The sequence below is a fragment of the Eimeria necatrix genome, genomic scaffold, assembly GCF_000499385.1.
Source record: "Eimeria necatrix Houghton genomic scaffold, Enh_scaff2, whole genome shotgun sequence".
Classification (NCBI taxonomy): domain Eukaryota; phylum Apicomplexa; class Conoidasida; order Eucoccidiorida; family Eimeriidae; genus Eimeria; species Eimeria necatrix.
In genome coordinates, this window is record NW_013652627.1 from 200,234 (window position 1) to 227,500 (window position 27,267).

Consider the following 27,267-nt stretch of genomic DNA (forward strand, 5'->3'; position numbering starts at 1 on the left):
TGGAGAGTGGCCTGCACCTGAGGGGCTTCACTTTGCTTTGTGGACTTGGAGTTGCGCAGCAGCTGCAGCAGCAGCAAAGAGCAGCGGTGTCAGTTGCTGCTGCAGGTGCACTCAAACGCTCTCCCGCTGCTCTCTAGTGCTGCTGCCTCCCACTGCAGCTCCCCAGCCGCTCAGCCCCACACAAAAGGCAGCAGCAAATTAACTGCGCATGCAGCTGCATGTGCATGCAGCTGCATGCGCATGCAGCTGCATGCGCATGCAGCTGCGCTTCTGATTTTCTGCCATTTTGCAGACGGGCTGCGTGCCCTACAGAGAGAAGAGCTGCCCCGAAAAGGAAATACTAGTTATTACTAGTCGCATTCTTGTGAGCTCCTGGAGTGAAGATGTGAAGAAGTAGGAGCCAACGAAAGAGAATAAAATAAGGCTGTGGCAGCGGCCTTAAGTGCTCAAGACGCGCTCAAAGTGCAGAACTAAAGACGCAGTTGTCTGGCCTCCGGGCCAACAAGAAGACACAGAAGAATCCGCAGCTCCGTAGCTGCCACTTTGCTTCCAGCAGCGCCCCCAGCAGCAGCTACTGGGAAAAACCAGAGGCCCGGGGGGCGCCGCGGAGGCCTAGCAGCTCTACTGCCGCAGCACAAACGGGGCTGCGAACGGCTCGCCAGCCAGAGAGCCAGCTGGCTAGCTAGCTGGGCAGCTAGCTGCGTAGCTAGCTGAGTGGCTTGCTGGCTAAGTAGCTGGCGAGCTAGCTAGCTGGGTAGCTAGCTGTCATTGGCAGCTGGCTATGCCGGGGCAGCTGCATCTTCGAGAATGCGTCTGAGTTTCTTGGTTTGCTTCGGGGTGAAGGCCTTGGCTAGCTGCTCGAGGGGCGCGGGCTCGCCAGAGGCATTCACCTTTTCAAAAAGAGCTACTGTTTCCTTATCCAGATCCCCATCGGCAAACGCCGTCTTATAAACCCCAGCCAGCACCCCCAGCGCGTGGCCCACGCGGGACAGCTCCGCGCTGAAGAAGCCGTTGCGGTCCTGCACAGCAAAGAGCTCAACAACGGCCAGCTCTCAGCTAGCTAGCTAGCTGGCTAGCTGGCTAGCTAGCTAGCTAGCCGTGCAGCTGCGCTGCAGCGCAGCAGTTTCGTGAGGTGCTCGTCTGGGGCACTCGCACGAGTCCGGTGAAAATCAGTGCAGCGAGAGAGCAGCACTTTCCAAAGACCCCGCAAGGCTGCCCGCAGCAGCAGCAGCAGCAGCGGCAGCAGCAGCAGCGGGACTTCGTACCCTCTTGAGTGCTTCAAGAAGCTGCTTGTGCACGCGGAGGCCTTCTGTTGCGTCTTGCTTAAGAGGCAGCGAACTCAACCAAGTTGCTGTCAGGCGTTCTGTGTCTGCCCCAAGAGCTGCTGCCTGGTACTCCACGAGGTCCCCAAGGGCGGCGACGGCATTGTCCACTGCTGCCTGCAGCAGCAGCAGCAACAGCAGCAGAAGCAGAAGCAGCACCACCAGTAGGAGACGCGCGGGCAGCAGGGGCACCTCGCATGCAGCAGCCAATGGCCACTCTCTCCTGCTGCGTAGCTGCAGCAACTTTCCTCTGCTGCACGCGCCATGCGTGCCAGCAGCAGCAGCAGCAGCAGCAGTGCATGCAGCAGCCGCTTACAGTGCATGTTTTTCCGCGTTTGCCCTTGCCCTTGTCGATGACTAGCAGCAGATTCCTCGCTGCAGCAGCAGCAAAGCCAGCAAAGCCCTCAACCTTTGCTGCTTGCTGCACCCCGTAGGCAGCAGCCTGAACGACCCGCTGGTCTTCACTCAGAAGACACTCCAGCAGCTGCGGCAGAAACCGCGGCCAGAGCCCAATGGACCCCTCCTGCGCAGCCACAGACCCCCGCACTCAAAACCCTAAACCCTAAACCCTAAAACCCTAAACCCTAATTCGGAAGATCAAAGTGCACTGCTCCTTAGGGGCCCCCAAAAGCCACACGGAGGACCCGAGGGGGCCCCTTGGGGGCCTCCAAAATGCTGCAGATGCCGTTATAAAGACCCCTGTAGGCTGAATGATACAATTAGCTAAATCTCCCACAAGACAGCAAATGGCTTTAAAACTGACTTCTAAAAAAGGCTTAAATATCCTTATCAAGGCCCCCCAAAAGGCATAAAGTGCCACAACACTATCTAAGGCTCTAAATGCCTTTAATGAGGGCCTCTAAAGGGCTTTAAGGCCCTAAAAGAGTACCTTGAGGTGCTGCAGAATGTCGCAGCAAACAAACAGCCCCACAGCCTTGTCGTCGTTGCATGCGTTGGGCCCCAAAAGACCCTCAGCAAAACCCAAAGCCGACTCTATTGCGGGGCCCCCCAGGAACTCCGCAGGGTGGCTCCGCATAAGCGACCCCACCAACTCCACCAGCGACGAGCTCAAGTTCCTCTCCTGCAGCAGCAGCAGCAGCAGCAGCAGCAAGAGCAGCAGGTGCACCAGTGGCAGATGCTGCAGACGCGGCAGCATGCGGCAGCGTCGTGTTCGTGGCTCGATGGCAGCTGGAGGTGTCAAACCCGTACACAGACCATCACCAGCAGCAGCAACACAAGCAGCAGCAGCAGCAGCAGCAGCAGCAGCAGCAGCAGCAGCAGCAACCCCACAGTCTCCTCGTCCTCGACTTCGTCGGATAGTTCTTCGTCTTCGGTCTCTGCCTCCGCCTGCCGCGAAGCTGCCAGTTGCTGCCTCCTCTCGCCGCTCTTGCGCAGCAGCTCCATCGCCTTGTTCACCTCCTCAGCGACCTACAGCAACATAGAAGCACTGCACACCCTGCTGCTGCTGCTGCTGCTGCTGCTGCGCAGGCGAGAAAGAGGCAAAGACGCAGCAGCTAGACTGCAGCAAGGAGCAGAGAAAGAAGACTCCGGCCACGCGTGTAGAAGGGAGGAAAGGCAAACGGGGAATCCACATACACAGAAATGAGGCAAAGACAGCAGCAGCAGCAGCACCAACAACAGCAGCAGCAGCCGGATTCGCTGTGAAGAGAGCTGGAGCAGAGGGGCACAAAAGTGACCAGTGGTGCACAGCAGCAGCAGCAGCAGCAGGGGGTCTTCTGCTGACCTCCAGAGGGCTGAGGATGCCGCCTGCTGCTGCGTCAATGCAGCGGGAAAGAGCAGCAACTTGGGTTTGTGCTGCTTCTGCGTCAGTGTCTGCGTCTGCAAGGGAAGCAAAAACGTCTCGAAGAGTTTCCAGCAGCAGCTGGCGCCTGATGCTGCTGTGCTGCGGGCACAGGGCCAGGACCTCCAGCAGCGAAGCAGTTGCTTCCAGGGCCCTTTCCTTGACCGCCTCCGAAAGCATGTGGCCCAGCAGTGGACCAATGGTCTGCGCGGTCTGCAGCAGCAGCCCCCGCACCTCCTCCGCCGTCTCTGGCACTGCAGCAGCAGCAGCTAACGGCTGCGCCAGCACTGACAGCACCGTCTGCAGCAGCTCCAAAGCCCGCTCTTGTTCCTCCAGCAGCGAAGTCCGCAGCCCCACACTTTTTGTCTCATCAAGCACCACATAAGTCATGTCCTGAAAAGCGTCAAAGTACATTTTTGAATCCATTTCAGCGCATTTAAATGCATCTAAACACTCAAATATAAATTCAATCACAAAGAGGCAAATTGCACTCCATAAAGCCGAAAAACAAGAGGCTTTCTGCTGCCCTCGCTGCTGCCTTTGTTCAAATCCGTATGTGCTTGAATGAATACGCACAAACAAATGTGAAAGCGCTTGAAGAACAGGAGAAAAACTTGAAAAGATGACAAAGTGCGAAAAGCAGCAGCAAATTTTCAAAACAAGTTGTGTTTGAAACAAGTTGTAAAAGCATGCAAGGCAACGCTAAAAACCAGAAAAGAAGTTACAGAGCAGCAGCGGACAACGCAGAGAAGGTAAAACGACGCAGGAAGCAGCAGCAAAACTTGCAAAGAAGGTGAAAACGCGCGTAGGGCAGCAGCAAAACTTGAAAAGAAGGAGAGCAGCAGCAAAACTTGCAAACTAGGTAAAGAGGCGCTGAAAGCCGCAGCAAAACTTGAAAAAAGCGACGGCAAAGCTTGTAAAGGAATTGAAAAGGCGCGAAAAGCAGCAGCAGAAATTGAAAAGAATCTGGAAAGCAGCAGCAAAAGTTGGAACGAAGCTGACGCGGCGCGTAAAGCAGCAGCAGATGCCCAAAAAGAAGCTGAGAAGAGGGGGAAGGCAGCAGCAAAACTTGAAAAGCAGCAGCAGCAGCAGCAAAACTTGAAAAGCAGCAGCAGCAAAATGCTGAAAAGGCGCACCTCAAAGGCGGGGTCCTCCTGGGCGCGGGCCAACTCGTCGGGCTGCAGCTCGCGGGGCTGCAGCGCCAAAACGGCGAAGAGCTGCGGCAGCAGCTGCCCCAAGTAAGGAATAAAATCTGCTTCTAAGACTCTGCAGAGTCTGGCGAGGGCCTCTGCGAGGTATTCCCGCAAAGTTTCCGTTTCTTCCACCTCTTCCCCGCTGCTGCTGCTGCTGCTGCTGCTGCTGCTGCTGCTGCTCGCGCTGTTCGCCGCCACCAGAGAAGACTCCGTCGTACGGAACAGCTGCAACAGCTGCTCCATCACCACCCTGCTGTCCGGCGCAAACACGCTCTTCCCTGCAGCCAGCAGCAGCAGCAGCAGCAACAGCAGCAGCAGCAGCAACAGCAGCAGCAGCAGCAGGTGCACGTGCCGCGGGCTTTATTGGATTTGCGTGGCTCATTCCTGTCAGTTCCCTCGCTGCAGCTCCCTCCACTCTCTTCCCCTAGCTCCCGCCTCCCCAGTGCACTTCCCAACCCCCAAACCCTAAACCCCAAACCCTAAACCCTAAACCCTAAACCCTACCGACGCTGTAGCCCACGATGGAGGCGGCCTCGATGGCCTTGCACCTGAGGCTGCTGAGCAGCGCCGCCTCTCTGTGGCTGCTCGGCTGCGGGCCCGTTTGGCTTATTAGCTGCAGCAGCGCCGGCAGCACTGAAGAGTAGTAAACCTTGAAGTCGCTTTCCAGCACTCCAGCCACCACTGCTATGCAAGTTATCGCGTGCTGCCGCACCAGCAGCGCTGCACGCCCCCCACACACAAACCTGCTGCTGCTGCTGCTGCTGCTGCTGGTGATACTGCTGCAGTTGCTGCTGCTGCTGCTGTTGTTGACGCTACTGCTGCAGTTGCTGCTGCTGCTGCTACTGCTACTGCTGCTGATACTGCTGCAGTTGCTGCTGCTGCCGCTACTGCTAGTGATACTGTTGCTCCTGCTGCTGCTACTGCTGCAGTTGCTACTGCTGCTGCACTGCTGCGGGCGCTACTGCTGGTGCTGCTGGTGCTGCTGCTGCAGCTGCTGCTGCCCGTGCTGCAGTGGCTGCTGCTGCGCGCCCGGCTGGCGCGTGGCTGCGGCTCAGCGCTCACGGGAAGAAGTGTCAGCTAGCTCCAGCACTTTGGGCATAACTGCAGGAAGCACTTTTTTCATTTCTTTCTTTTCCAACTCTTCCGCGAAGTTCACGAAGGCCGCGCAGGCGTGACTCCGCACCCGCGGGGTCTGCAAACAGCCGCAAGCGCCGCTCAGCAGCTAGCCAGCTAGCCGCCTAGCTAGCTAGCTAGTCGTTTAGCTAGCTAGCCAGCTAGCTAGCCAGCCAGCTAGCCGCCTAGCTAGCTAGCTAGTTGTTTAGCTAGCTAGCCAGCTAGCTAATCAGCCAGCTAGCCAGCCAGCTAGCTAGCTAGCCAGGTGGGGACTCACCGGGTCGGAGAAGCAGCGGACTAGAGGGTCCAGCAGCTCGTGGGTGTACTCGTGCTGCACTGTGGGCGCGTGGTCGAGGGCCAGCTGGCCCAGGCATTGGCAAGCAGCAAAACGCACGCGGTAGTCCGTGTCCCCCAGCGCCTGCAGCAGCAGCAGCAGCAGCAGCAGCAGCAGCTTGTGTGCAGCAGCAGCAGGTAGCAGGCAGCACCAGCAGCACACGTACCCGCACGCAGACCAGCAGCAGGCGCAACGCCAGCACTGAAACCAACAGCAGCAGTAAGACCAGCAGCTGCAGTAAGACCAACAGCAGCAGCAGCAGCAGCAGCAGCAGCAGCAGCACCTTGGCAACAGTGTGGACGACAGCAGCGAGCTGCTGCTCGTCGCCTTGGGGAAGATATTCTGCAGTTTGGGCGATGGCCATGAGAGCCACAAAACGGAAAGTCCATTTCTCTTGTTCTAGAAAGGGTTTTATGGCATCTGCGAGCAGCGGCAGCAAATGAGTAGCAGCAGACAGACTCTCCCGCTTCGAGTTCCTGCTGCTGCTGCTGCTGCTGCTGCTGCCCTCCTCCTCCTCGAAGCTCCGCGCCAGCCGGTCCAGCCCCTCCTCCCCGATCCCGTACATCCGCTGCTCCTGCACGCAGCACAGCCACAACATTGTTGCTGCTGCTGCTGCTGCTGCTGCTGCTGCTGCTGTTGCTGCGCGCACTATCCCTATATAGAGAAACGCAGCAGCACCAGACAAGCAGCAGCAGCACCGCCCTCCCCCAACGAGCAGCAGCAGCAGCTCCCTAACCGCCACCACCACCACAAGCCCCAGCATCAAACCCAGCCGCAGCAGCATCAGCAGCAGCAATATGAGCAGCAGAAAGAACAGCAAAGTGACCAGCAGCAGCAGCACCAAAATGAGCAGCACCAACAACAGCAAAGTGACCAGCAGCAGCAGCACCAAAATGAGCAGCACCAATAACAGCAAAATGACCAGCAGCAGCAGCACCAAAATAAGCAGCACCAACAACAGCAAAGTCATCAGCACCAGCAGCACCAAAGTGAGCAGCAGCAACAGCACCAAAATAAGCAGCAGCAACAGCACCAAAATGAGCAGCAGCAACAGCACCGAAATGAACAGCACCAGCAGCAAAGCACCAAAATGAGCAGCAGCAACAGCACCAAAACGAGCAGCAGCAACAGCACCGAAATGAACAGCACCAGCAGCAGCAGCAGCAGCAGCAGCAGCAGCAGCAGCAGCAGCAGCGGCGGCGCACGTCGTCGTCCTCCTCGCCGGACTCGAACCAGGGTTTGTACTCTTCGCGTTCGGCCTCGAGCATACACCTGAGGAGAGTGTTGAGGACTTCGCGCAGGGTGTCTGTACACCCCAGCAGGCTTTGAGGCCTCATTTCCGCGTAGCACAGCAGCGCCTCAATGGCCAGTCTTCGGAGAGTTTCCGTGCCTTCCACTTTGTCTGCTGCTGCTGCTGCTGCTGCTCCTGCGACGGAGGGGGTTGCTGCGCCGGGGGCGGCCGCGGGGGCGCCGGAGCCTGCTGCTGCAGCTGCTGCTGCTGCTGCTGCTGCTGCTGCGTCCGCAGCAGCAGCAAGGCCCGGCAAGCCCTTCCCCGCGTTCGCCAGCGCCAACAAGTAATTCAGCAGCAGCGGCAGCTGAGGCTTCAGCAGCGCAGCGCCGCCGCCCCTGTCCGCCTCCACCAGCTGCACCAACAAGCCCGCCACCCTGCAGCAGCAGCAGCAGCAGCAGCAGCAGCAGCAATAATGCAGCAGCAACAGCAGCAGCACTAGCGGCAGGTTGTGGGCAGGCAGCTGCTGCAGAGGTCCCAACCGAGCGCCAGCAGCAGCAGCCAAATAAAGCACTACAACAACCGCAGCAGCAGCAGCAGCAGCAGCAACGGCAGCAACAGCAGCAGCAGCAGCAGCAGCCTCACCTCTCGGCCAGCTGGAAGTCCGGAGTCTCCCCCGGCTGCGTCTCTGCGCCCGCCTGCCGCAGCGCCGCCTCAGCAGCAGAAATCACCAGAAGGGACACGGGGCTTTCCGCAGTCCCCACCTTTCTGTAAACACCTGCAAGCAGCAGCAGCAGCAGCAGCAGCAGCAGCAGCAGCAGCAGACAGGTGAGCAGCGGCGCGTGCGGCCGGTGGGCAGCAGCAGAAGCAGCAGCAGCGGGACGAGCTGTGCAGCGGCTGCAAAGGAGCCGGAGCGGCGCTGCGGCCGCAGGAGCAGCAGCGCCGCAGCAGCAGCAGCAGCAGCGCAGCAGCAGCAGCAGCAGCAGCAGCAGCGCAGCAGCAGCAGCAGCGCGGACTTCGCTGTCCGTCCTCCACGAGGGCGACGAGGAGCGAGAGGGCCTCGACGTTGGTCTCAGCAGCAGCAGCAGCACTGAGGCAGCGGCGGACAAGGGCCCCCAAGTGGGTACTTTCTTGGGGGCCCCCCAGCTGGGGCCCCAAGGCCGGGACAACTTCTGCAAGAATGTGAAGGGCCCCCTGCTGCTGCTGCGGCTCGCTGCTGCTGAGCAGCTGCAGCAGCTGGGGCCCCAGAGTGGTCCACTGGTCCTCTGGGAGGAGGTCGCAGGCGAGGTCTGCAGTGGTGCTGCAGATGTTGCTGCGGACAGTCTTGCTGCTCTCCTGCTGCAGCTGCTGCAGCAGCGTCTGCTGCACTGCTGCCTTTGCTGCAGCAGACAGCCGGCCCCACAGGTGGGCCCCCCCCTCCAGGGGGCCCCCGAAGGCCGAAGACCGCAGCAGCACAGCAGCCTGCAGCCGCAGCTGCTCCTCGGGGTGCCCCGAAAGAGTCTGCAGCAAACAGCCCACGTAGCTGTCTGCTGCTGCTGCTTTGAGAGCAGCAAGTTGGGCTTCTGCCTGCCGCCGCACAGCAGCATCTTCGGCCAGCGTGGCCTGCAGCAGCTCGCAGAACTTCGCCGCGTCCATTGTGCGGCTAGGGTTTAGGGTTTAGGGTTTAGGGTTTGCGGCTCCGGCTTCGGCTCGCCGCCTCCTCGCGCCCTCGCAGCCGCAGCTGCAAACCCTGCTGCAGCTGCTCGCCGGAAGCCGCGGGGGCCCCCAAGGCCCTCAGCTGCAGCAGCAGACAGCAGCAGCAGGCAGCAGCAGCAGGGGCCCCGCCAGCCTCGAGGCGCTGCAGGGCTAGGGTTTAGGGTTTAGGGTTTGCGCTTCGCCGCTCGCGCTCCACAGTTCACAAGCCAATGCCCTTTTAAACAGCACCTCCTGCAAACTACTCAAACCCCAAAGGCCTTTGCTGCTGCTCCGCGCTGCCCCACGGCTGCGGGGCTGCGGCCAACCGCTGGCTGCTGCTGCTCGGCTGCTGCTGCTGCGCTGCAGCAGCCGCTGCTGCTGCTCCTGCTCGACCAGCCGCTCCCGGCAGCCTTTTTTTGCAACTTTGTTGCACCTCATTTATTGAAATTCAACTAAGAAGTCCTGAAATAAAGCTTGAGACTTTTCCTCCACTTTCTAGAGGTGGCTGCTGACGGCAGCTCCTGCTGCATCGAAGCCCCGCAGCTGCGGTGTATCCGCAGCTCTCGATTGACCCAGCCTTTTTAGTCTTTTTGCTGTTTTGCTTTTCATTTCTTTTGTTTGTTTTGTTTGCCATTTAGTTCAAGATCTGAAAGTTCTTTAAGCAGTAGGAACAACTGAATTCCAGGGGCCCTCAGACCCGCAGCGGGGCCCCCCGTGCTCGCAGCTGAAACGTTCGGAGGCCCCGTGCTGCTGCTGAGCTGCTGCTGAGCTGCTGCTGCGCTGCTGCCGGGCTGCTGCTGCGCTGCTGCTGGGCTGCTGCTGCGCTGCTGCTGGGCTGCTGCTGCGCTGCTGCTGCGCTGCTGCTGCAGCAGCAGGGCTCCCATGGAGGCAGCTGGAGGCACGGCGCAGCAGGAGCTTTGCTGCTGCTGCTGCTGCAGGCCGGCAGCAGCAGAGTGCCAACGTAGCTCGATTGAGGTGTCCATACACCACAAATTAATGCACAGTTTCCACATTTTCTCAGCCACAATTAAATCACTTTTGTAAATTTGCTGCGCAGCACAAAAGGGGGGCTTTCGGGGCCTGCCTCCAGCAGCAGCAGCTTAGCTGACTGCAGCAGCAGCTTAGTTGACTGCAGCAGCGCAGCAGTGCTGCTGCTGCAGTCAACTGAGCTGCTGCTGCTGGAGTCCGAAGCGCAGACTCAAAACCCTAAACCCTAGCAGCTGAACCATGCATCTGCGCCAAACCCTAAACCCTAAACCCTAAACCCTAACGCGTCCCCCGAGAATTCAAACTGACGGATTTTTCTGCTGTTTGCACCAGCAAAAAATCGGGTCTAGAGCCCTCTGCTGCTTCATTAGGCTGCAGCAGCAGCAGCAGCACTTGGTTTCGCTGCTGCAGCAGCAGCTGTTGCTGCTGCTGTTGCTGCATCTCTTTGCCCAGGTAAAGCAGATGCGCCTAAAAGGCTGCAGCTGCTGCAGCAACTGCTGCTGCAGCCGCTGCCGCAGCAGGCGCTGCGCTGCTGCAGCGACTGGTGCTGCAGCAGTTGTAATGCTGCAGCAACTGCTGCTGCTGCTGCTGCCGCAGCTGCTGCTGCAGCACCCGCAGCGCCGCGCTCAGACAAGAATGCCCCCCGCAGACTTTGACTTTGCATCTTCTTTTGCTGCTGCTGCTGCTTGCTGCTGCTGCTGCATGTAAGGGACATCTGCTGACCCAGTTCTCTTTATATATTCTTGGCTAGCTGCAGCTAGCTGCGACTGCACGTTGGCTAGCTGCGCCTCCAGGTTCTTCATGGCCTCAGCCACCTGCAGCAGCAGCAGCAGCAGCAGCAGCAGCGGCAGTTACAGATGCAGTGCACATTTGTGCGCAGCAGCAGCACCAGCAGCAGCGCCTTTGCCGCTGCTGCTGCTGCTGCTGCCACTGCTGCTGCTGCTGCTGCTGCCCTAAACAGAGCCCCACAACCCTTAATGTCTACTGTCCAAGGCTCGCCCCAAACACTACAGCCTATCTAAACCCTAAACCCTAAACCCTAAACCCTAAACCCCAGACCTGCGTAGGTCCTAAACCCTAACCCCGAACCTGAAGTAGGCCCTATTCCACAGCTAGGCCGTAAACCCTAAACCCTAAACCCTAGACCCTGCTGCGGCTTCAAACCCTAGCGAGCCCCCAAACCCTAAACCCTAAACCCTAAACCCTAAACCCTAAACCCTAAACCCTAAACCCTACCTTGGCCTTGTGCTGCTCCAAGGCCGGCTGCACCTCCCCAACACTCCTCTCAACCAAAACCCCCCCGACCAGCCGATAGCAGCGCCTTGAGGGTTCCAGGTCTTTGAAGGCGTCCAGCACAAGCCTGAGCCCCAAACCCTAAACCCTAAACCCTAAACCCTAAACCCTAGCCCTAGCCCTAGCCCCAGGCCCGAGGCCCCGCCGCTGCTGCTGCCAGCGGCCAGGCAGCAATAGCTCGCCCTAAGGGCAGCAAACTGCTTGGAGCGGAGTCCGCAGGAACGGACGCCTTGAGGCAGTCTAGGGTTTAGGGTTTAGGGATTAGGGTTTAGGGTTTAGGGTTTACTGGTGGTCGCTGGAGTCCTGCCGCAGCTCTTCTATAGTGTTGTTCAGCGCTATCCTCTCCTTCTCTAGGCGCTGCAGCCGCTGCTTCAAATCTTCTTCCCCAGAGGGGCGCGGGGCCCCCTGTGGCTGAGCCATCTGCCGAGGGTTTAGGGTTTAGGGTTTAGGGTTTAGGGTTTCGGGGCACAGGCGCCCCGTCTGCCGCAGCAGGCCAGGCAGTCCCTGGAGAGACGCAGAATAGTAGAAGATGCCAAGCGTAGTCGCAGTAGCAGCACCAGCAGCAGCAGCAGCAGCAGCAGCGGCAGCAGCGGGCACCTCAGAGCACCTCGCCCTGCTGCACTGTTTACTGCTAAGTGCAATTCGGGGCAAGAACGACAAATAAAAGAAAATTAAAAGCGTTTATGGCTATGTCTTGCGTAGCTACGAGGCCACGGAGGCCCCTGCCGCATGCTGCTGCAGCTGTTGCTGCTGCTGCTGCCGCCGCTGCTGCTGCTGTGGGGCCCCGTTTCTGCGTCCGTTTAGTGCGCTTCTCTTTTCGTTTCAAAGATTTTAACTCAAAAAACAAAAAACAAAAGCCGGTATGGTCATTTAAAGCAAAGGACGCCTTGGCTCCCAATAACAGACACCCCAGCCCCCCCGTGTCTGCTGCTGCTGCATGCTGCCAGCTGCCAGCTAGCCAGCCTGGGCCAAGCGCCTTCCACGGGCGCCTCAGGGCTGCCAAATTGACAGCTATGTAGCCCAGCTAGCTGCCTAGCTAGCTGGCTGCCTCTGGCTGCGGCCACGCTCAGCCAGTCGGGCCAGCAGCAGCAGCCCGGCGCAGCCAGCTGCCGCCCGCTGCTGCCAGCAGCAGCTCGCTGCTGCCAGCTGCAGCTTGCTGCTGCTGCCAGCAGCAGCTCGCTGCTGCCAGCTGCAGCTTGCTGCTGCAGACACCGGCTGCGGCTACCGATCAAGGTGCAGCCAGTGGCCTTGCTGCAGCTGGCAGCAGCTTAGCTTCTCCTGGGTTTGTGCGCGACCTGCTGCAGCAGAGCCTAGGCCTTCAGGCTGCTGCAATCTGCAGCTGCTTGAGAGGCCTTTTGCTTTCCCAAGCCACCCAGGAGTTAATTAAGGCTTCTTCAGGTGATGTCTATTTGCTGCAGCGGCAGTAGCCAGCGGCCCGCAAAGGCCCTCAACTCACACCCGCACTAAATCCTAATAAGTGCACAGGTACAAATGTTAATAAGATACTGAATAGGAATACAATAGACCACACTATTAGGCCAATGGACCACATTCTCATGTCAGGGCCCGGGGGGCAAACAGCAGCAGCGGGAGGGGCCAATTCCCCAGCCAGGAAGGCTTGGGGGCCCTTAGGCAAGGGCTCCAGGCTTCAGACTTCATCTGAATTCCTCTCAACTCTGAAGAACACTCGAGACAGCTCTCTTCTTAATGTATCTCTGTTCTAGACAATCCTAAAGACAGGCCTCTCCCTGGTTCTTTTTCGCTCTAGAGAACACTCAAGGTATCCCTCTGATTGCTTCCTCTCAACTCTGAAGAGCGCTCGTGACAGAGCTCTCTTTGATTCTTCTCAGTTCTAAGCAACACTCAAGACAGAACTCTCCTTCTTAGTTCCCTTGCACTGTAAACAACACTCAAGACAGCTTCCCTCCAGCCTCGGTAGCTGAGCTCCTGTGCACAAGGAACCAACCGCCCTATGCTGCAGCCTCACTGGCGCAGGAGCTTTTCGCCCTTTACAGTTATAACTAATTCAACTTGGTCTTTCCAGCTGCAATTCTGAACCCTAGAGCTCTGGAATTAGCCTAGAGTCGCAGAATTAGCTAGTGTCTGGATTTATCTGGGAAGGCCAGAGTCGTAGCATCCACTGTGTAGACGACCCGTTAAGACCAAATCCATGAAAATGCTGGTGCAACAGCACGGTACGTGCAAAAGAACGGAATGAGGCCTCCATCGTATGTGGTATTGTGCGACGAGTTCATAGCGAAAGCAAAATATCGCAGTCGCTGCAGCCTTAGCTCACTAGAGACGCAAGTCTCTTCTCTAGTACTTTGGTAAGCTTCCTAGAGTGCAGGGGCGTGCCCTTTATGTGAACGAATTCTTGCGGAACCAGCCAGGGAAGCCAGGGCAAGCTGGAGCCCACTAGCAGAGAAGGAAGCCGCTGAGGCCTCGAAACAAAGCAGCCACAGGGCTCTTTGTCACAGCAGAACTTCAATGGCTTCGCCTTCAGAATAGGTGTCTTTTGCGTACAGTTTGAAGTTACAGGTAATTGCCAAGAACGGCCCACGGCTAAATCTCCTCGTGGGCCTTCCTAGCAGCGCGAGCGAGGGAATAGGCTGCAGCTCTCCATGCAGCAGGCGCTTTGGGGAGGCATTTTCCCCTAGGACCCCAAAAGCAGTATTAGTGAAGCGTCCCCGTATTTTTCCCCCCCAAGTAGTTTACCGACCATGGCCTGAACGGTCTTCGGAGAAAAGCGCCCTACTACTCAGTGGCGCAAGCAGCTTCAGCTTCGCTTTTTATTTTAGCCCATCAGCCTTGGCCAAGCATGCTGTGCTGCACAGGAAGTCCAAGAGATGCTGCATCCCTCCATTTGGTTGATTTGACCTTCGGATTACCTTTCGATATTGTTCGAATTTTGAGGGGGGCAGACGTCACGTCTATATAGTTGGAAAACTCGTTAAAAGCTTTTAAATCCATTATTCCCTCATCAGTAGTCTAAGCGAAAGAGACTTGCTCCAGCAGGAGGCGCTGCAGAGGCTGTGCTGTTCAAACAAGTTTCTTAACCAATTAGTAGCAGTTAGCACTGGTTCCCAAACTCTGCAAGCTGAAGTCTAGTTTGTCAGCCAAAGAAGCTTAGCGGATCCTGTGTAACGCCAGGGCGAAAGTTAAGTGTCTTATTCCTCTTGGCCACACGACAAACCTTACACAAACTTCCTTAAAGCGCGAAAATGGTGCCTAAAAGCAAAGAGGGCCCTTCAAAAGTACCGACAAAAACCAAATATCACTTATCAGCAGCGCAAGCCCACAGGGTGCCGCTCCCAGCACTGCCTGGGCAGTACATTTTGCCCTTCCAATATCAAAGAGCCGCTGTGCTATCCACAAGGCCCATGGAGGCTGGTACAGGCAAGAGGACTGTAAGAAAATTGGCTGACACCTGCTGGCGACCAGCCCTTGGCCCGCAAGTGCGGGGAAGCAGCTGCAGTCTTCTGCGAGGGGAAGCGCCAGCCGGGGGCTCGGTAAAGGGTGCTGAAGAGAAAGTGCCTCCATATGTAATGGCCGGCTGTCGTTGCGAAGCCAAGACAATTTCGAAGCCAAGACAATTTCTTGTACTTACTCAAAGACAAGTACGTCCAAGGCGCGCTCAGGCGCGCTCTGGGCCGCAGCCCCTGCGCAGGGCAGCGGCTGCGGGCCTATCACTTCTATCACTGTCCTGCACTTTGCGGGGCTCACTCAGCAAAGCTTCACACTCGAAGGTAGCTGGCCTCTAGCCTTGCCCAAGACTTAATGCTAATTTAACTTCACTCAGTGGCTTAGACGGAGCACTTAAGGCCTGAGCACCGCTGCACCATACAGCCACCCGCACAGCAGGCATCTCGGGGCCAGGGCCCTGCGTGTCAACAGAAAGCCCCCATTTCAAAGTCCGTTCAAAACGCGTGCAAAAAGGCAAGGCTGGCAGCCTAGCAAACTAGAGTGTGTAGCTGAGGCGATGGCCGGAGGCAGCAAAGCAACACAGTGCCAGGCAGAGGGGCTCTTCAGGCCGAGCCCTTTGCAAGCAGCAGCACAAGTTCAACGGCCTTTATTGCTGGCCGTCACAAACAGCTGCAGCATACTGGGGCCCACAGCTGCGATAAGCCGCCCCCCACTACGCCCGGGGCATCGGCCGCGCCCCAGGGCTCTTCCCCTTATTAACGGGGGTCGCTCGCTGCGGGGAGAGGGGGCTGCGAGATTAACTAACGAAAGCACTTGTGTATTAGAAAAGGCTGGCCTGATGAAGCTGGTACTGTTTCTTAGGGCGTTGGGAGCCAAAGGCAAATTTGAATTTATTTAAATTTGCATTTATTTGAACTTGCATTTATTTAGGTTTGTATTTATTTAAGTTTGTATTTACTTGAATTTGTATTTATTTGAATCTGCATTTATTTAAATTTGTGAGGATTGGCCCCTAGGGAGCTCACTGTGTCGCGCGCTGAAAGGGGCAGCAGCAGCAGCTGCCGCGAGGCGCTGCAGCACCAGAGCCTTCCCGTTTTGCTGCGGAGTTAAACAGCGCCGCATGCAGCAGCAGCAGCAACTCGCTAGGCAGGCCTGCGCAGCAGGCTGGATCTGCAGCCGCTGTGCCCAGGCTGCTGCGCATTTGAAGCTTTTTTTTAAAAGTTGAGGAGATTTGCAGGAAAAGAAAGACAGGGAAGACAGGGAAAGAATTAGGGAAGCAGTTTAAAGAACTGAAAAGGTGGGAATCGAACCCGCGCGGGCTTCAGGCGCCGCGGGCGGAGACTGCGGGTCCAGGAGAGCGCAGGCCCTTTCGAAGCTAAGAAGACGAGCTAAATGGACTTGTTTTGATTGTTAGAACAAAAAAAACAAAATGCGTTATAAAAATAAGAAGGTATGCGAGACAGAGGCCCCAAGCAGCGGCGCAGCAGCGGGCGCTTCGCTTGGGATGGGCGCTGGCGCGCGGTGTACGCACAGTTGCAGTATTTGCGCCTGACTTTCGGAGAATAAATTGGCATTTATTTATTAAATGTTGATAATTGTTTTAAATAAACTGCGAAAACGCTTTTCAAAGAATCTCCGACAGCAAAAGGGGGGCCCCGCGTTCGTGCCAGCCCTCCTTGAGTCCCGGTCGCAGTGGGCGCGGCGGCTCTGGGGTGTATAGACAGCTCGCCGAAACCCCCTCTTTTCTTTTGCCGTTATCTGAAGCTTTATCTCTCAGCGCTCATTCCTGCAGCACCTTGCGGTCCTCTCGTCTCGGTCTAGCAGAAGCAGCAGCAGCAACAGCAGCAGCGGCAGCAGCAGCAGCGCGAGCAGCGGCGCCCGCAGCAAGAGGCGCCCTTAGGAGTTTCAGTGTTCTTTGGCCTTTATAAATGCTTATCTTCTTCCTCCTAACACCCCGTGCCTTCCCCGCTGGAGCGGTAGTGGCAGCAGCAGCAGCATCGGCAGCAGCAGGATCATCAGCAGCAGCAGCAGCCGTAACAGCAGCAGCAGCAGAAGCGGTAACAGCAGCAGCAGCCTTATCTCCCTGCATAGGCGCGCCGTGAAAGCCACTGCATGCCTGAGGCATAGATACTGCCAATAGCTTCAGCAGCAGCAGCAGCAACAGCAGCAACAGCAGCAGCAGCAGCAGCAGCGGGGCTCGATGCAATTACCTTAAGATGCGGCCTGCTGCCAAGCGACGTCTGCTGCAGCAAGCCCGAAGGGACTTTCAGCAGCGCCGCGGGGCTGCAGATGACTCCTGCTGCTGCTGCTGCTGCTGCTGCTGCTGCTGCTGCCTGCAGCAAAAGGCCCCCGCCTGGCTGCTCTGCTGCTTGTGAAGCAGCAGCAGGAGCCCCTATGGGCCACAGCCATGCGAGTTTCCTGCAGCAGCAGCAGCAGCGGCGCGGCCAACAGCAACAGCAGCAGCAGCAGCAGCAGCAGCAGCAGCAGCAGGAGATGGCGGCCTTAAAAAGCCCTCTAAGGGGCCCCTCACCACAGCCCGCAGCCACAGGCGGCTCCTCCAGCAGCGAGGCCTCGCGGGGGCCCCCCGAGGGGCCCCTCGAGGGGCCCCCGGGGGGGCCCCCTGAGGGTCCCCCTGAGGGGTTTCCGGGGGGCCCCCAGCCTTCAAAGCAGTACCCTTTGCTGCGGGGCCGAGGCCTCTCTCTAGAGCTTTATCAGGGGCCCCCTGTGGGGCCCCCCTCTCCGCTGCTGCTGCCCCCAAAGATGGCCCTCCAGGGGGCCCCCCAGGGGGCCCCCCCCGCTGGGGGCCCCCAGGGGGGCCCCCCGGGGGGCCCCCTGGGGCCCCCCGGGGGGCCCCTGGAGCTGGGGGAGGGGGGCCCCGGGGGCCCCTGCGGGGAGAACAGGGGGCCCCCTGATGTGCAGCAAAGGGCCCTGAGTTTAGATTTAGCTTTGAATTTAAAGAAGAGCTTTATTCTGCAGCAAGCGCAGCAAACAGCTCTTCACAAAGAAAGGCTTAAGCGGCACAGGCAGGCTCTGGATGCTTCCCCTGCTGCTGCTGCTGCTGCTGCTGCTGCTGCGGGGCAGGCTCCTGCTGCTGCTGCTGCTGCACTCGCGGCGATACCCGAGGGGCCCCCCAGTGGCAGCAGCAGCAGCTTTGAAGGCTTGGGGGGCCCCAGGGGGCCCCTGAGGCTGCCGCCGCCTTCTCTTGAGTCTTACCTGCTGCAGCTGGAGGAGCCGCAGCAGCGCAGCAGCAGCAGCAGCAGCAGCAGCGGGTGGCTGCAGCACGAGGGCGGGCAAGCAGCAGGGGGCCCCTCGCCCCAGCGCAGCCCCAACAGCAGCAGAAGAGCAGCAAGGGCCCTCAGGTCCCCTTTGGGGGGCCCCTCAGTGCTGCAGGCCCCTGAGGACCGGCGGCCAAGGGCTCGTGCTGCATGCCACGCAGATGCTGCTGCTGCTGCTGCTGCTGCTGCTGCTGGGTCGGGCGGGCAGTCGGAGTCCCCCACGCGCAGCAGCAGCAGCAGCAGCAGCGTGCAGCAGCTGCTGCAGCTGCAGCAGCAAGACTCCACCTCGCCCATGGGGAAGCTGCGGCGCTTTTGGCTTTTCATTTCAGGGGGGGGGCAGCAAGGGGAGGAGGAGCAGCAGCCGGAGGAGCAGGAGCAGCAGCAGCAACAGGAGCAGCAGCACGAGGAGCAGCAGCCGCAGCAGCAGGACCAGCAGCAGCAGCAGCAGCTGCTGCTGCTGCAGCGGGGCGCCCACAGCTGCCCAGCTCATTTTGTGCGCCAGGAGCCCTTCGGGATTAATGAGGGGTCGCCTGTGGGGCCCCTGCGGGGACAGTCCGTCCCACTAGTTATAGACGAGGTGCTGCTGCAGCAGCAGCAGCAGCAGCAGCTGCAGCAGCAGCTGCAGCTGCAGCTGCAGCAGCAGCAGCGCCAGCAGCAGCAGCAGCGGCCCAGACACTCCCTGCTGGTAGCTCCTGCGCTTCCCCGCCTTCCGCTGACTATTAAGGAGAAGCACATCCAGATGAGCAGCGAAGAGCAGCAGCAGCAGCAGCAGCAGCAGCAGCAGGAAGAGCAGCAGCAGCAGCAGCAGAAAGACAAGCAGCAGCAAGAGGCTGTTCTCGAGTTTTTCACCCCACGGCCCAGCCTGGACGTGAGCACTCACCGACTGCTGCAGGCTCCGGGTCCAAAGACACCAGCAGCAGCAGCAGCAGCAGCAGCAGCAGCAGCAGCAGCAGCAGCAGCAGCAGGACGCGGCCTTTCTCCTGCTTCTTCTGCTGCTTGTCTCTCCCCAGAGGAAGGCACTTCAGCAGAAGCAGAATTTCTTTCGCCGCTGCAGGGCAGCCCCTTGGGGCTGAGCCCGAAGGCTGTGCCCACTCCGTCTGAAGAGCAGCAGCAGCAGCAGCAGCAGCAGCAGCAGCAGCAGCAGCAGCAGCAGCAAGAGGAGCAGCAGCAGCCGCAGCAGGAAGGGCAGCAGCAGCAGCAAGAGCAGCAGCAGCAGCAGCAAAAGCAGCAGCAGCAACAAAGCTGCTCCCAGGCTGGAGAAGCAGTCGGGCTGCAGCCGCCAACAGATCTTGCTGCTGCTGTTGCTGCTCTTGCGGCTGCAGCAGAAATGGCAGCAGCGCCTTCCCCCTTGCCGCAGCGCCGGTCCCCGCTGCAGCCGCCTGCAGCAGCGGCAGAGACACCTGACGCAGCAGCAGCAGCAGCAGCAGCAGCAGCTGGCCGGTCCCCCAGCAGCAGCGACTCCGTTGCAATGCTGCTGGAGGAAGCAGCAAAGTCTCTCCAAGAAGCGCTCGTGCGGGTGCAGCAGCAGAAGCAGCAGCTGCAGCGGCAGCAGCAGCTGCAGCGGCAGCAGCAGCAGCTGTTGCAGCAGGAGATGCAGCAGGCTCCTGCGTCGCCGGGACAGCCTCAGCAGCAAGAGCAGCAGCAGCAGCAGCGGCAGGCGTTGCTGCCACCAGGTCCTAGATCTCCGCACTTAATGGAGAACGAGCAACAGCAGCAGCAGCAGCAACAGATGCAGTTGCAGCAGCAGAGGCAGTCCATGGAACTGCAGCACGCGCCTCTTCCTGCCCATTCATTGCTGCAGCTGCAGGGGCAGCAGCAGCAGGAGCAGCAGCAGCAGGAGCAGCAGCTGCAGCAGGAGCAGGAACTGCAGAAGCAGCAGCAGCAGGAGCAGCAGCTGCAGCAGGAGCAGCAGCTGCAGCAGGAGGAGGAACTGCAGAAGCAGCAGCAGCAGGAGCAGCAGCTGCAGCAGGAGCAGGAACTGCAGAAGCAGCAGCAGCAGGAGCAGCAGCTGAAGCAGGAGCAGGAACTGCAGGAGCAGCAGCAGCAGGAGCAGCAGCTGCAGCAGGAGCAGGAACTGCAGAAGCAGCAGCAGCAGGAGCAGGAACTGCAGAAGCAGGAGCAGCAGCAGCAGCTGCTGCTGCAGCAGCAGAAGCAGCAGGAGGAGGAGCAGGAGCAGCGGCAGAAGCAGAAGCAGAAGCAGGAGCAGCAGGAGCAGCAGGAGCAGCAGGAGCAGCAGCAGGAGCAAGGGGAGCAGCAAGAGCAGCAATTTGCAATGCAGCCGTTTAGTGCTCAAACGGTCTCGCTGTCCGTGCAGCAGCAGCGACAGGAGCAGCAGCTGCAACAAGAGGAGCAGCAGCAGCAACAGCAAAAGGAACTGCAGCAGGAGGCGCCTGAACCTCAAGAGCCCCAGCAGCAGGAAAAACAGCAGCTGCAGCAGCAGCAGAATGAGCAAGTGCAGCTGCTCGAGCCGCCGCCGCAGCAGCAGCAGCAGCACGAGGAAATGCAGCTACCAGAGCCGCAGCAGCAACAGCAGGAGCACGAGGAATCGCGGCGGCCTGAGCTACAGCAGCAGCAGCAGCAGCAGCACGAGGAAATGCGGCAGCCAGAGCTGCAGCAGCAGCAAGAGCAGGCCGTGCGCGGTGAGCCGCAGAACAAGCCGGAAGTGCAGCAGAATTACGAGCAGCAACAACAGCAGCAGCAGCAGACACTTCAGGAACAGCAAGGGCAACAGCAGCAGCAGCAGCAGCAGCTACAACAGCAGCAGCAGCAGCAGCATCCTGCGGCCGTTTTAGAGCCTTCAGTTGCTATTGTCGCCCATGTGGGTGCCCAAGAAGCCGGAGCTGCTACAGCAGCAGCAGCAGCAGCAGCAGCAGCAGCAGCAGCAGCAGCAGCAGCAGCAGGTCCCTACCGCTCCAGAGCATGGTCGCTGCCCGCCATGTGTTCTTCTCCTCCTCTGGGCCCCCTCGTGCTTCCCCCGACGCTGCAGCAGCAGCAGCAGCGACAGCAGCAGCAGCTGCAGCTCCTGAGGCTTTTGCCGCTTAAGACTCTCCGAAAGCAGAACGGAGAGCAGCTGCAGCAGCAGCCGCAAGAGCAGCACGAGCTGCAGCAGGAGCAGCAGACTAAAGAACTCCAAGTGCGAAAGCAGAACGGAGAGCAGCAGCAGCAGCAGCAGCAGCAGCAAGAGCAGCACCAGCTGCAGCAGGAGCAGCAGAGTAAAGAACTCCAAGCGGCAGCTGCAGCAGCAGAGGCCCCGGGAAGCGCACAGCAGCAGCAAGTGGCTAACGAGGTTCCTGTATCTCCATCGGCAGGGCAGCAAAGCAGCAGCACCAGCAGCAGCGGCAGCAGCAGCAGCAGCAGGACCAGCAGCAGCAATGACGCTAGCAGCCGCAGCAGCAGCCCTGCGAAGGAAGGCTCCAGTGCAGATGCGGCGCCCTCCCCTGCGGGCTTCCGGCAGGCAGCAGCAGCAGCAGCAGAGCCGGCACCAGCAGCAGCAGCAGCAGCAGCAGCAGCAGCAGCAGGAATGTGCCCTGCCTGCAGCAGCACGGCCTTATCTCCAGCACAGAAGAAAGACACTGCCACGCAGACGGAGCCAGATATATGTGGGCCCCATGGGGGGCCCCCCGGGGGGCCCCTTGGGGGGCCCCTGGGGCCCCCCGAGGGCACTCAAGTTTGCGCAGATGCAGCTCCGGGGGCCCCCAAAGGGGTACAGCCAGGGGAGGCCCCCACAGGGGCCCCTAAGAGGGCCCCCTCAGTGCTCAAGGCGAAGCCCCCGGGGCCCCCGCCAGGCACAGCAGCAGCAGCAGCAGCAGCAGCAGCAGCGGGGGCCCCAGGGGCTGCAGCGCGGCTGAAGGCCAAGCCGCCGGGCCCTCCCCCTGGAGCAGCAGCAGCAGCAGCAGGAGCATCAGCAGGGGCGGGGGCCCCCAAAGCCACCCCTCCAGGGCCCCCCCCGGGGGCCCCCTCGGGGGCCCCCAAAGCGCGGCCTCCGGGGCCCCCTCCGGGGGCCCCCCCAGGGGCCCCCACAGCAGCAGCAGTACCCAAAGGCAAAGCGCCGGGGCTGCCGCCTGGCTTTAAGGCTGGGGGCCCCCCTGCTGCTGCTGCTCCTAAAGGCAAGCCGCCGGGGCCCCCGCCGGGGGCCCGGGGGGCCCCCCCGGGGCCCCCCCCTGGGGCTGCGAGGCCCCCGGGGCCCCCGCCAGGAGCCAAGGGGGCCCCCCCGGGGAAGGCCCCGCCTCCCCCAGGGGGCAAGGGGCCCCCCGGGAGGGGCCCCCCGCCTCCAGGTGGAAAGAAGGGAGGTGAGATCTGTTGCAGCTAGCTAGCCAGCTAGCTAGCTAGCTAGCTAGCTAGCTAACTCTTTAAATAACTGAGTAGCGGGAGTTGTGGGATTTGTTTTACTTGTGTTGGCGCGGGACTTCGCTGTGTTTGCCGTGCTTTTGCTGCTGGCGTGCTGCTGCTGCTGTGCGTGCTGCTGCTGCTGCTGTGCGTGGCGCTGCTGCTGCTGCGCTTCCTGCTGCAGCAGCAGTGTTTGCTGGGGTCATCTGAACCACCTGGTGGAACCCTTGCTTCCCTTGCCTTTGCTGCTGCTGCTGCTGCTGCTGCTGCTGCTCCCAGGGCCCCCCAAGAAGCAAGCAGGAGGTGGACCAGGGAGGACCAATGGTCCAGTCTATGTGCTGCCGGAGGAGCAGCTGCCGCTGCCGCCCCAGGGCCTCACTGCTGTCACGCGGCTGCAGTGGGCCCTCATCAGGGCGGAACAGGTGCGCCCCACGCTGCTGCAGCAGCAGCAGCAGCAACAGCAGCAGCAGCAACAGCAGCAGCAGCAACAGCAGCAGCAGCAGCAGCACGGGCTTTCGCCGTGCTTGGGGGGATGGATTTGCTGCGTTAGGGCTGCAGCAAGTGCCGCTGTAGCAGCAGCTGCACGAGAGCACTGCTGTGTCTGCACTGCCGCACATTGATGATACTTTTTGATTGTTTTTGAATAAAAAATTAAAAATAATAAATAATAAATAATAAATAATAAATAATAATAAATAAATAGCAAATAAATTGTTCTTTACTTGTGCTTTGTGCAGCTAACTGGCACCCTTTTCGACGGGCTGCTGGACCGCAGCAACAGCAGCAAACCCCTGGGGGCCCCCCCAGCAGGGGAGGGGCCCCTCTTGTCTCGCTCTCTTAGTTTTGATTTGCCTTTGATAAGATCTCGCAGTTTGGGGCCCCCCAGCTCGGGGGGCCCCCTAGGCAGCAGCGGGGGGGCCCCCCTTCCGGAGGCGCAGCAGCTCGAGCGCCGCCTTTCCCCCTTGGGGGCCCTCAGCAGCAGCAGCAGCAGCAGCAGCAGCGGCGTGAAGCTCACCGAGCAGCTGTCAGCCCCTGCAGCAACAGCAGCAGCAGCAGCAGCAGCAGCGGGCTCCGAGTGCTTTTCCCCCCCTCCGTCTTCACCAGCTTCGGCTCCAGCGGCGATCCCTTCAACAGCAGCAGCAGCAGCAGCAGCAGCAGCAGCAGCAGAGCCGCCCGGTTTTGGCGCCTCCTCCTCCTGCTTGTCCGCGTCCTCAGCAGCAGCAGCAGCAGCAGCAGGCGCTGCTGCTGGGGCCCCGCAGCAGCAAACAACATTTGAGTACAGCGTGGACTACAGCCGAGTGTTTTCTTTGTTTTACAAAGAAGTGGAAAACAACGAAAAAGGGGGAGAGGGTGGGGGCCCCCCCGGGGCTTGGGGGGCCCCCGGGGCCGCGAAGGGGGGCCCCCCGGGCGCGGGAAACGCAAAGGGGTACTGGACCCGAAGTCCAGCCAAAATGTGGAAATCTGCCTCAAGAGATATAAGCTAGCTAGCCAAGAAGACTTCGAACAGCTAGCTGAGCAGCTGCTGCAGGGGGGGCAGCTAGCCATTGAAGGGCCGCTAGCTGAAAGCCTGGTGCTGTACTGGCCCGAAGCAGACGCAGCAGCAGCTTTCAGCAGCAAAACTGCAGCAGAAGCAGCAGCAATGCCAGCAGCAGACCAGCTCTACTTTTGGCTCCTCAAAAAGGTTCCTCTTTGCTGCGACAGACTCAAATTCCACATCGAGTCCGTCACAAACTTTTCTTTTTCTTTTTTCTTTTTCTTTTTCCTCTTTGTTTTCTTTTTTATCTTCCAGTTTTCTCATTTTCTGCTTCAATTAGCTCTTCTTGGCTCTTTTAATCTGCTGTTTTATTTTCTATTATCTGCTCCCTTGTTTCCTTTTGTCTTTTCTTCTTGGCTTCTGCAGCAGCAGCCTGCTGCTGCCTTTGCTGCTGCTGTTGCCTTTGCTGCTGCTGCTGCCTTCGCTGCTGCTGCTTCCTTTCCTGCCATTGCTGCTGCTGCGTTGCTGCTGCTGCTGCGTTTGCTGCTGCTGCTGCGTTTGCTGCTGCTGCGTTTGCTGCGTCAGCTGCTGCTGCTGCTGCTGCTGCTGTGTGCGCAGCCGTTTGTGCGTGGAGGAGGAGCTGGCGGCGAAGGCTGCTGCGCTGGGCGTGTACTTCGGGGCTGTTGCTGCTCTTGCTGCAGTGGTGGTGAGCAGCAGCTTCCGGGCTTTGCTGCAGGCTGTGCTGCGGCTCGGAAATGCTGTTAATCGGGGAAAGAAAGAAGCTTTGGGTTTCAAGTTCAAGGACTTTGCGGATCAGCTTGCTGCCTGCACCAGCCGCGACCGCTCCACCAACCTCTTCAGGCAAATCTGCACTTTTTTTTCCCCTTTTTTCGAACTTTTGCACTTCTGCTGACCCACACTTCTGCAGTTCTTCTTTTTTGATCTTTTTCTCAAAAAAAATCCACTTTTTCCGAAGTTTTTTCCCGAAATGCGAACTTTTTTCCACTTTTTCGCGCCCCGCGCTCGCTGCCGCGGGAGCCGAAACGGCAGCAGCTTCTCCATTCCTTTTCCGTTTTTTCTCTTTTTTTGTTCTTTTTTGTTCTATTTTGTTCATTTTTCGTTTATTTATTGTTCATTTTCGCATATTTGTTGTTTATTTTCGTTTATTTTGGTTTATTTGGTGTTTATTTGCGGTTTATTTCGCGTTTGGAGCTGCTTGTTTGGGCTGCTGCTGCCTTCGCTGCTCGCAGACTTCTCGTTGAAACTGTTTGCGAACAAAACGAATTCGCCATCGAAGAACTTCGAGGGCTTCAACTTGTAGACGCAGCCAAAGGGGTCAGTTTTGTTTTTGTTTTTTGAACTTTTTCCGCTTTTTTTGATTCATTTTCCGCTTTTTTTGGTTCGTTTTTGGCTTCTTTTCACTTGTTTGGCCTCCTATAGTTAATTCTAATATTTTTGAATATTTTCAACTCTTTTTCGGCCTTTTTGGGATTCATTTTTGTGCCTTTTTGGTTCTTCCCCGGCTTCTTTTTGCTCCCTTTTCGTTTTCTTTTCGCCCCTTTTGTGTCCCTTTTTTGCTTCTTTTCTGTGTTTTCTTGTTTCCTTTTTTCTCTTTTTTGACTCATTTTTGCCACTTTTTTGTCCTTCTCTCGTCTCTTTTTTGTCTCCTTTTTATTTCTTTTTTCCGCCCTTTCTCTCACTCTTTTCTGTCATTTTTAGTTCCTTTTAATGTCCTCTTTGTCTGCGTTTCCTTTTTATTTTATCTTCTTTTTGTTTCCTCTTCCGTTTCCTTTGCCTCTTTTCCCTCTTTCTTTATCCTTCCTATATCTCTCATTTGTCTCCTTTTTGTCTTTTTTCTTTTTCATCTTTTTTTATTTCTTTTTTATATCTTTTATCTTTTTAAGGTTTCTTCTTAATTTCTTTTTAATTCCTTTTTTTGCATTTTTCTTTTTTTCTTTTTCTCTTTTTTCATCCTCCTCAATCCAGCCTCTTATTTAATCTTGTACTTCTTCATTATCTACTTATTATTTATTTATTTGCTAATTAATTAATTAAATTAATTTATTTATTTATTATTCACAGATGGAGGTGGCGGAACTGGCGAATTTGTCTTCAATCGAATCTCGTCTTGCTTTTTGGAAGAAAAACATAAATGCAAAAAAGGACCTTTTGGGAGCTGCTGCAGAAGCCATGCTCAAATGGGTCGAGGTCTGCTGCTGCTGCTGCTGCTGCTGCTGCTGGTACTACTGGGAATTTCGCTGCTGAGGGTGCTTTTGCAGCTGCTGTTGCTGCTACTTCTGCTGCTGCTGCTGGGTCTCTTGTTGCTGCTGCGCTTGCTGCGCTTGTATATTTTTTTAGCTGCTGCAGTTCTCGCTTTCACTGCTGCTGCTGCTGCTGCTGCTGCTGCTGCAGGACACGGAGGGCGTGGTGGCTGGGCTGCGGGACGAAATAGCAGCAAATGAGCAGCAGCAGGAGCAGCTGCGGCTGCTGCTGGGCCTCAGCAAAACTGACTGCGTGTGGCCGCAGCCTTTGAAGTGGTTTGGCAAATTCTACACTCTTTTCGAGCAGACTGCCAAGGAACTCAAGGAAGCCAAGGTGCGCAGCAGCAGCAGCAGCAGCAGCAGCAGCAGCAGCACTAGTAGTAGTAGTAGCAGTAGCAGGGGGAGTGGCTGCTGCAGCGGGAGTGGCAGCAGCAGCGGGATAAAAGCAGCAGCGGGAGGAGCAGCTGCAGCGGGAGGAGCAGCAGCGGTAGCAGCAGCAGGAGTGGCAGCACGAGTAGCAGCAGGAGCAGCAGCAGGTGTAGCAGCGGGAATAGCAGCAGCAGTGGGGATAGCAGCAGCAGCAGCTGCTGCTACTGCCGGGGCGCTTGGCGCCTGGGAGAGGGAGTACAGGGAAAGCCGCTTGAGGCTAAGGGTCTGTGATTTAGGGTTTAGGGTTTAGGGTTTAGGGTTTAGGGTTTAGGGTCTATGGTTTGCGCTCAGGAAAAAGAGGCTGCAAAGCGAGAGAGAGAGCTGAAGAAGCAGCAGCAAGCAGCAACTTCACCTGCTACTGCTGCTGCTGCTGCTCGCAGGACAGGGACCCTCAAGACGCTTCCCACAAGAGCAGCAGCAGATGCTCTTGCTATTCCTGGGGGCCCCACACAGCCTGCTGCTGCTGCTAGTCCTGCTGCTGCTGCTGCTGCTGCTGCTGGGGGCTCCAAGGTGCCTCCCGTGGTGTCTAGGGGCAGCTCTGCCGCACTCTCCCCTGCACCAGCAGCAGCAGCAGGAGATGCAGCAGCAGCAGCAGCAGCAGCAGCAGCAGCCACACCTACAGCTCCCGCAGTGGCAGCAGCTGGAGACACACCGCCACCTACGCCGTCCTCAACCCCAACGTCAACGCCAGCGTCAACACCAGCAGCAGCAGCAGCAGCAGCAGCAGCTGCTGCTGCTGCTGCTGCTGTTTCTGCTCCAGACTTATCCTCTCCATCTGTGAGCGACACATCCACCATGTCGCCGCTTCCCTCAGCAGCAAATCTGTCCGAGCTGCAGCAGCAGGTCTGCAGCAGCAGTGAGGTCTCAGAGGACCCCACGGGGCCCAAGGCGCCCCATTTGCCCCAGCAGCAGCAGCAGCTGCTGCAGCAGCAGCAACAACAACAGCAGCAGCAACAAGAGCAGCAGCAGCAAGAAGAGCAGCAGCAGCAGCAACAACAACAGGAGCAACAACAACAGCAGCAGCAGCAGCAGCAGCAGCGGCCGCCCGCAACGTTGGCGTGGCTGTTTGCGAGAACCCCAGGCCGTCGGCCTCACGGGTTTTTGCCGCTACAGGGCTTAAGACCTGCTGCTGCT

At 58.4% G+C, this 27,267-nt stretch overlaps 5 protein-coding genes across 5 annotated transcripts in view; 2 read left to right on the top strand and 3 right to left on the bottom strand.

The window, feature by feature from the left end:
- Window positions 1-779: 779 nt before the first annotated feature.
- On the bottom strand, window positions 780-8,626 carry ENH_00041000 (importin beta-3 subunit, putative; the record flags this gene model as incomplete). The annotated part of the gene is made up of 14 exons (XM_013579884.1): window positions 780-1,019; window positions 1,266-1,439; window positions 1,639-1,845; window positions 2,212-2,403; window positions 2,613-2,750; window positions 3,067-3,516; window positions 4,260-4,594; window positions 4,821-5,036; window positions 5,379-5,508; window positions 5,707-5,847; window positions 6,047-6,337; window positions 6,969-7,428; window positions 7,637-7,769; window positions 8,008-8,626. The coding sequence occupies 14 exons, from the start codon at window positions 8,624-8,626 to the stop codon at window positions 780-782; spliced, it is 3,726 nt and encodes a 1,241-aa protein (XP_013435338.1).
- A 1,652-nt stretch (window positions 8,627-10,278) lies between these two features.
- Window positions 10,279-11,365, bottom strand: ENH_00041010 (hypothetical protein, conserved; the record flags this gene model as incomplete). The annotated part of the gene is made up of 3 exons (XM_013579885.1): window positions 10,279-10,467; window positions 10,889-11,012; window positions 11,232-11,365. The coding sequence occupies 3 exons, from the start codon at window positions 11,363-11,365 to the stop codon at window positions 10,279-10,281; spliced, it is 447 nt and encodes a 148-aa protein (XP_013435339.1).
- A 5,397-nt stretch (window positions 11,366-16,762) lies between these two features.
- ENH_00041020 (hypothetical protein, conserved) lies at window positions 16,763-23,453 on the top strand (the record flags this gene model as incomplete). The annotated part of the gene is made up of 3 exons (XM_013579886.1): window positions 16,763-21,932; window positions 22,249-22,514; window positions 22,707-23,453. 3 exons carry the CDS (start codon window positions 16,763-16,765, stop codon window positions 23,451-23,453), a joined length of 6,183 nt encoding a protein of 2,060 aa, XP_013435340.1.
- A 345-nt stretch (window positions 23,454-23,798) lies between these two features.
- On the bottom strand, window positions 23,799-24,557 carry ENH_00041030 (hypothetical protein; the record flags this gene model as incomplete). The annotated part of the gene is made up of 1 exon (XM_013579887.1): window positions 23,799-24,557. One exon carries the CDS (start codon window positions 24,555-24,557, stop codon window positions 23,799-23,801), a length of 759 nt encoding a protein of 252 aa, XP_013435341.1.
- Window positions 24,558-25,525: 968 nt separating this feature from the next.
- ENH_00041040 (hypothetical protein, conserved) overlaps window positions 25,526-27,267 on the top strand; it is a gene marked incomplete at both ends in the record, with an annotated part of 3,089 nt that continues 1,347 nt past the window's right edge. The window contains 3 exons of the mRNA XM_013579888.1: window positions 25,526-25,651; window positions 25,856-26,356; window positions 26,425-27,267. The exon at window positions 26,425-27,267 is cut by the window's right edge and continues 1,347 nt beyond it. Of these exons, the coding sequence (XP_013435342.1) occupies window positions 25,526-25,651; window positions 25,856-26,356; window positions 26,425-27,267 (1,470 nt within the window). The remainder of the gene's footprint in view (window positions 25,652-25,855; window positions 26,357-26,424) is intronic.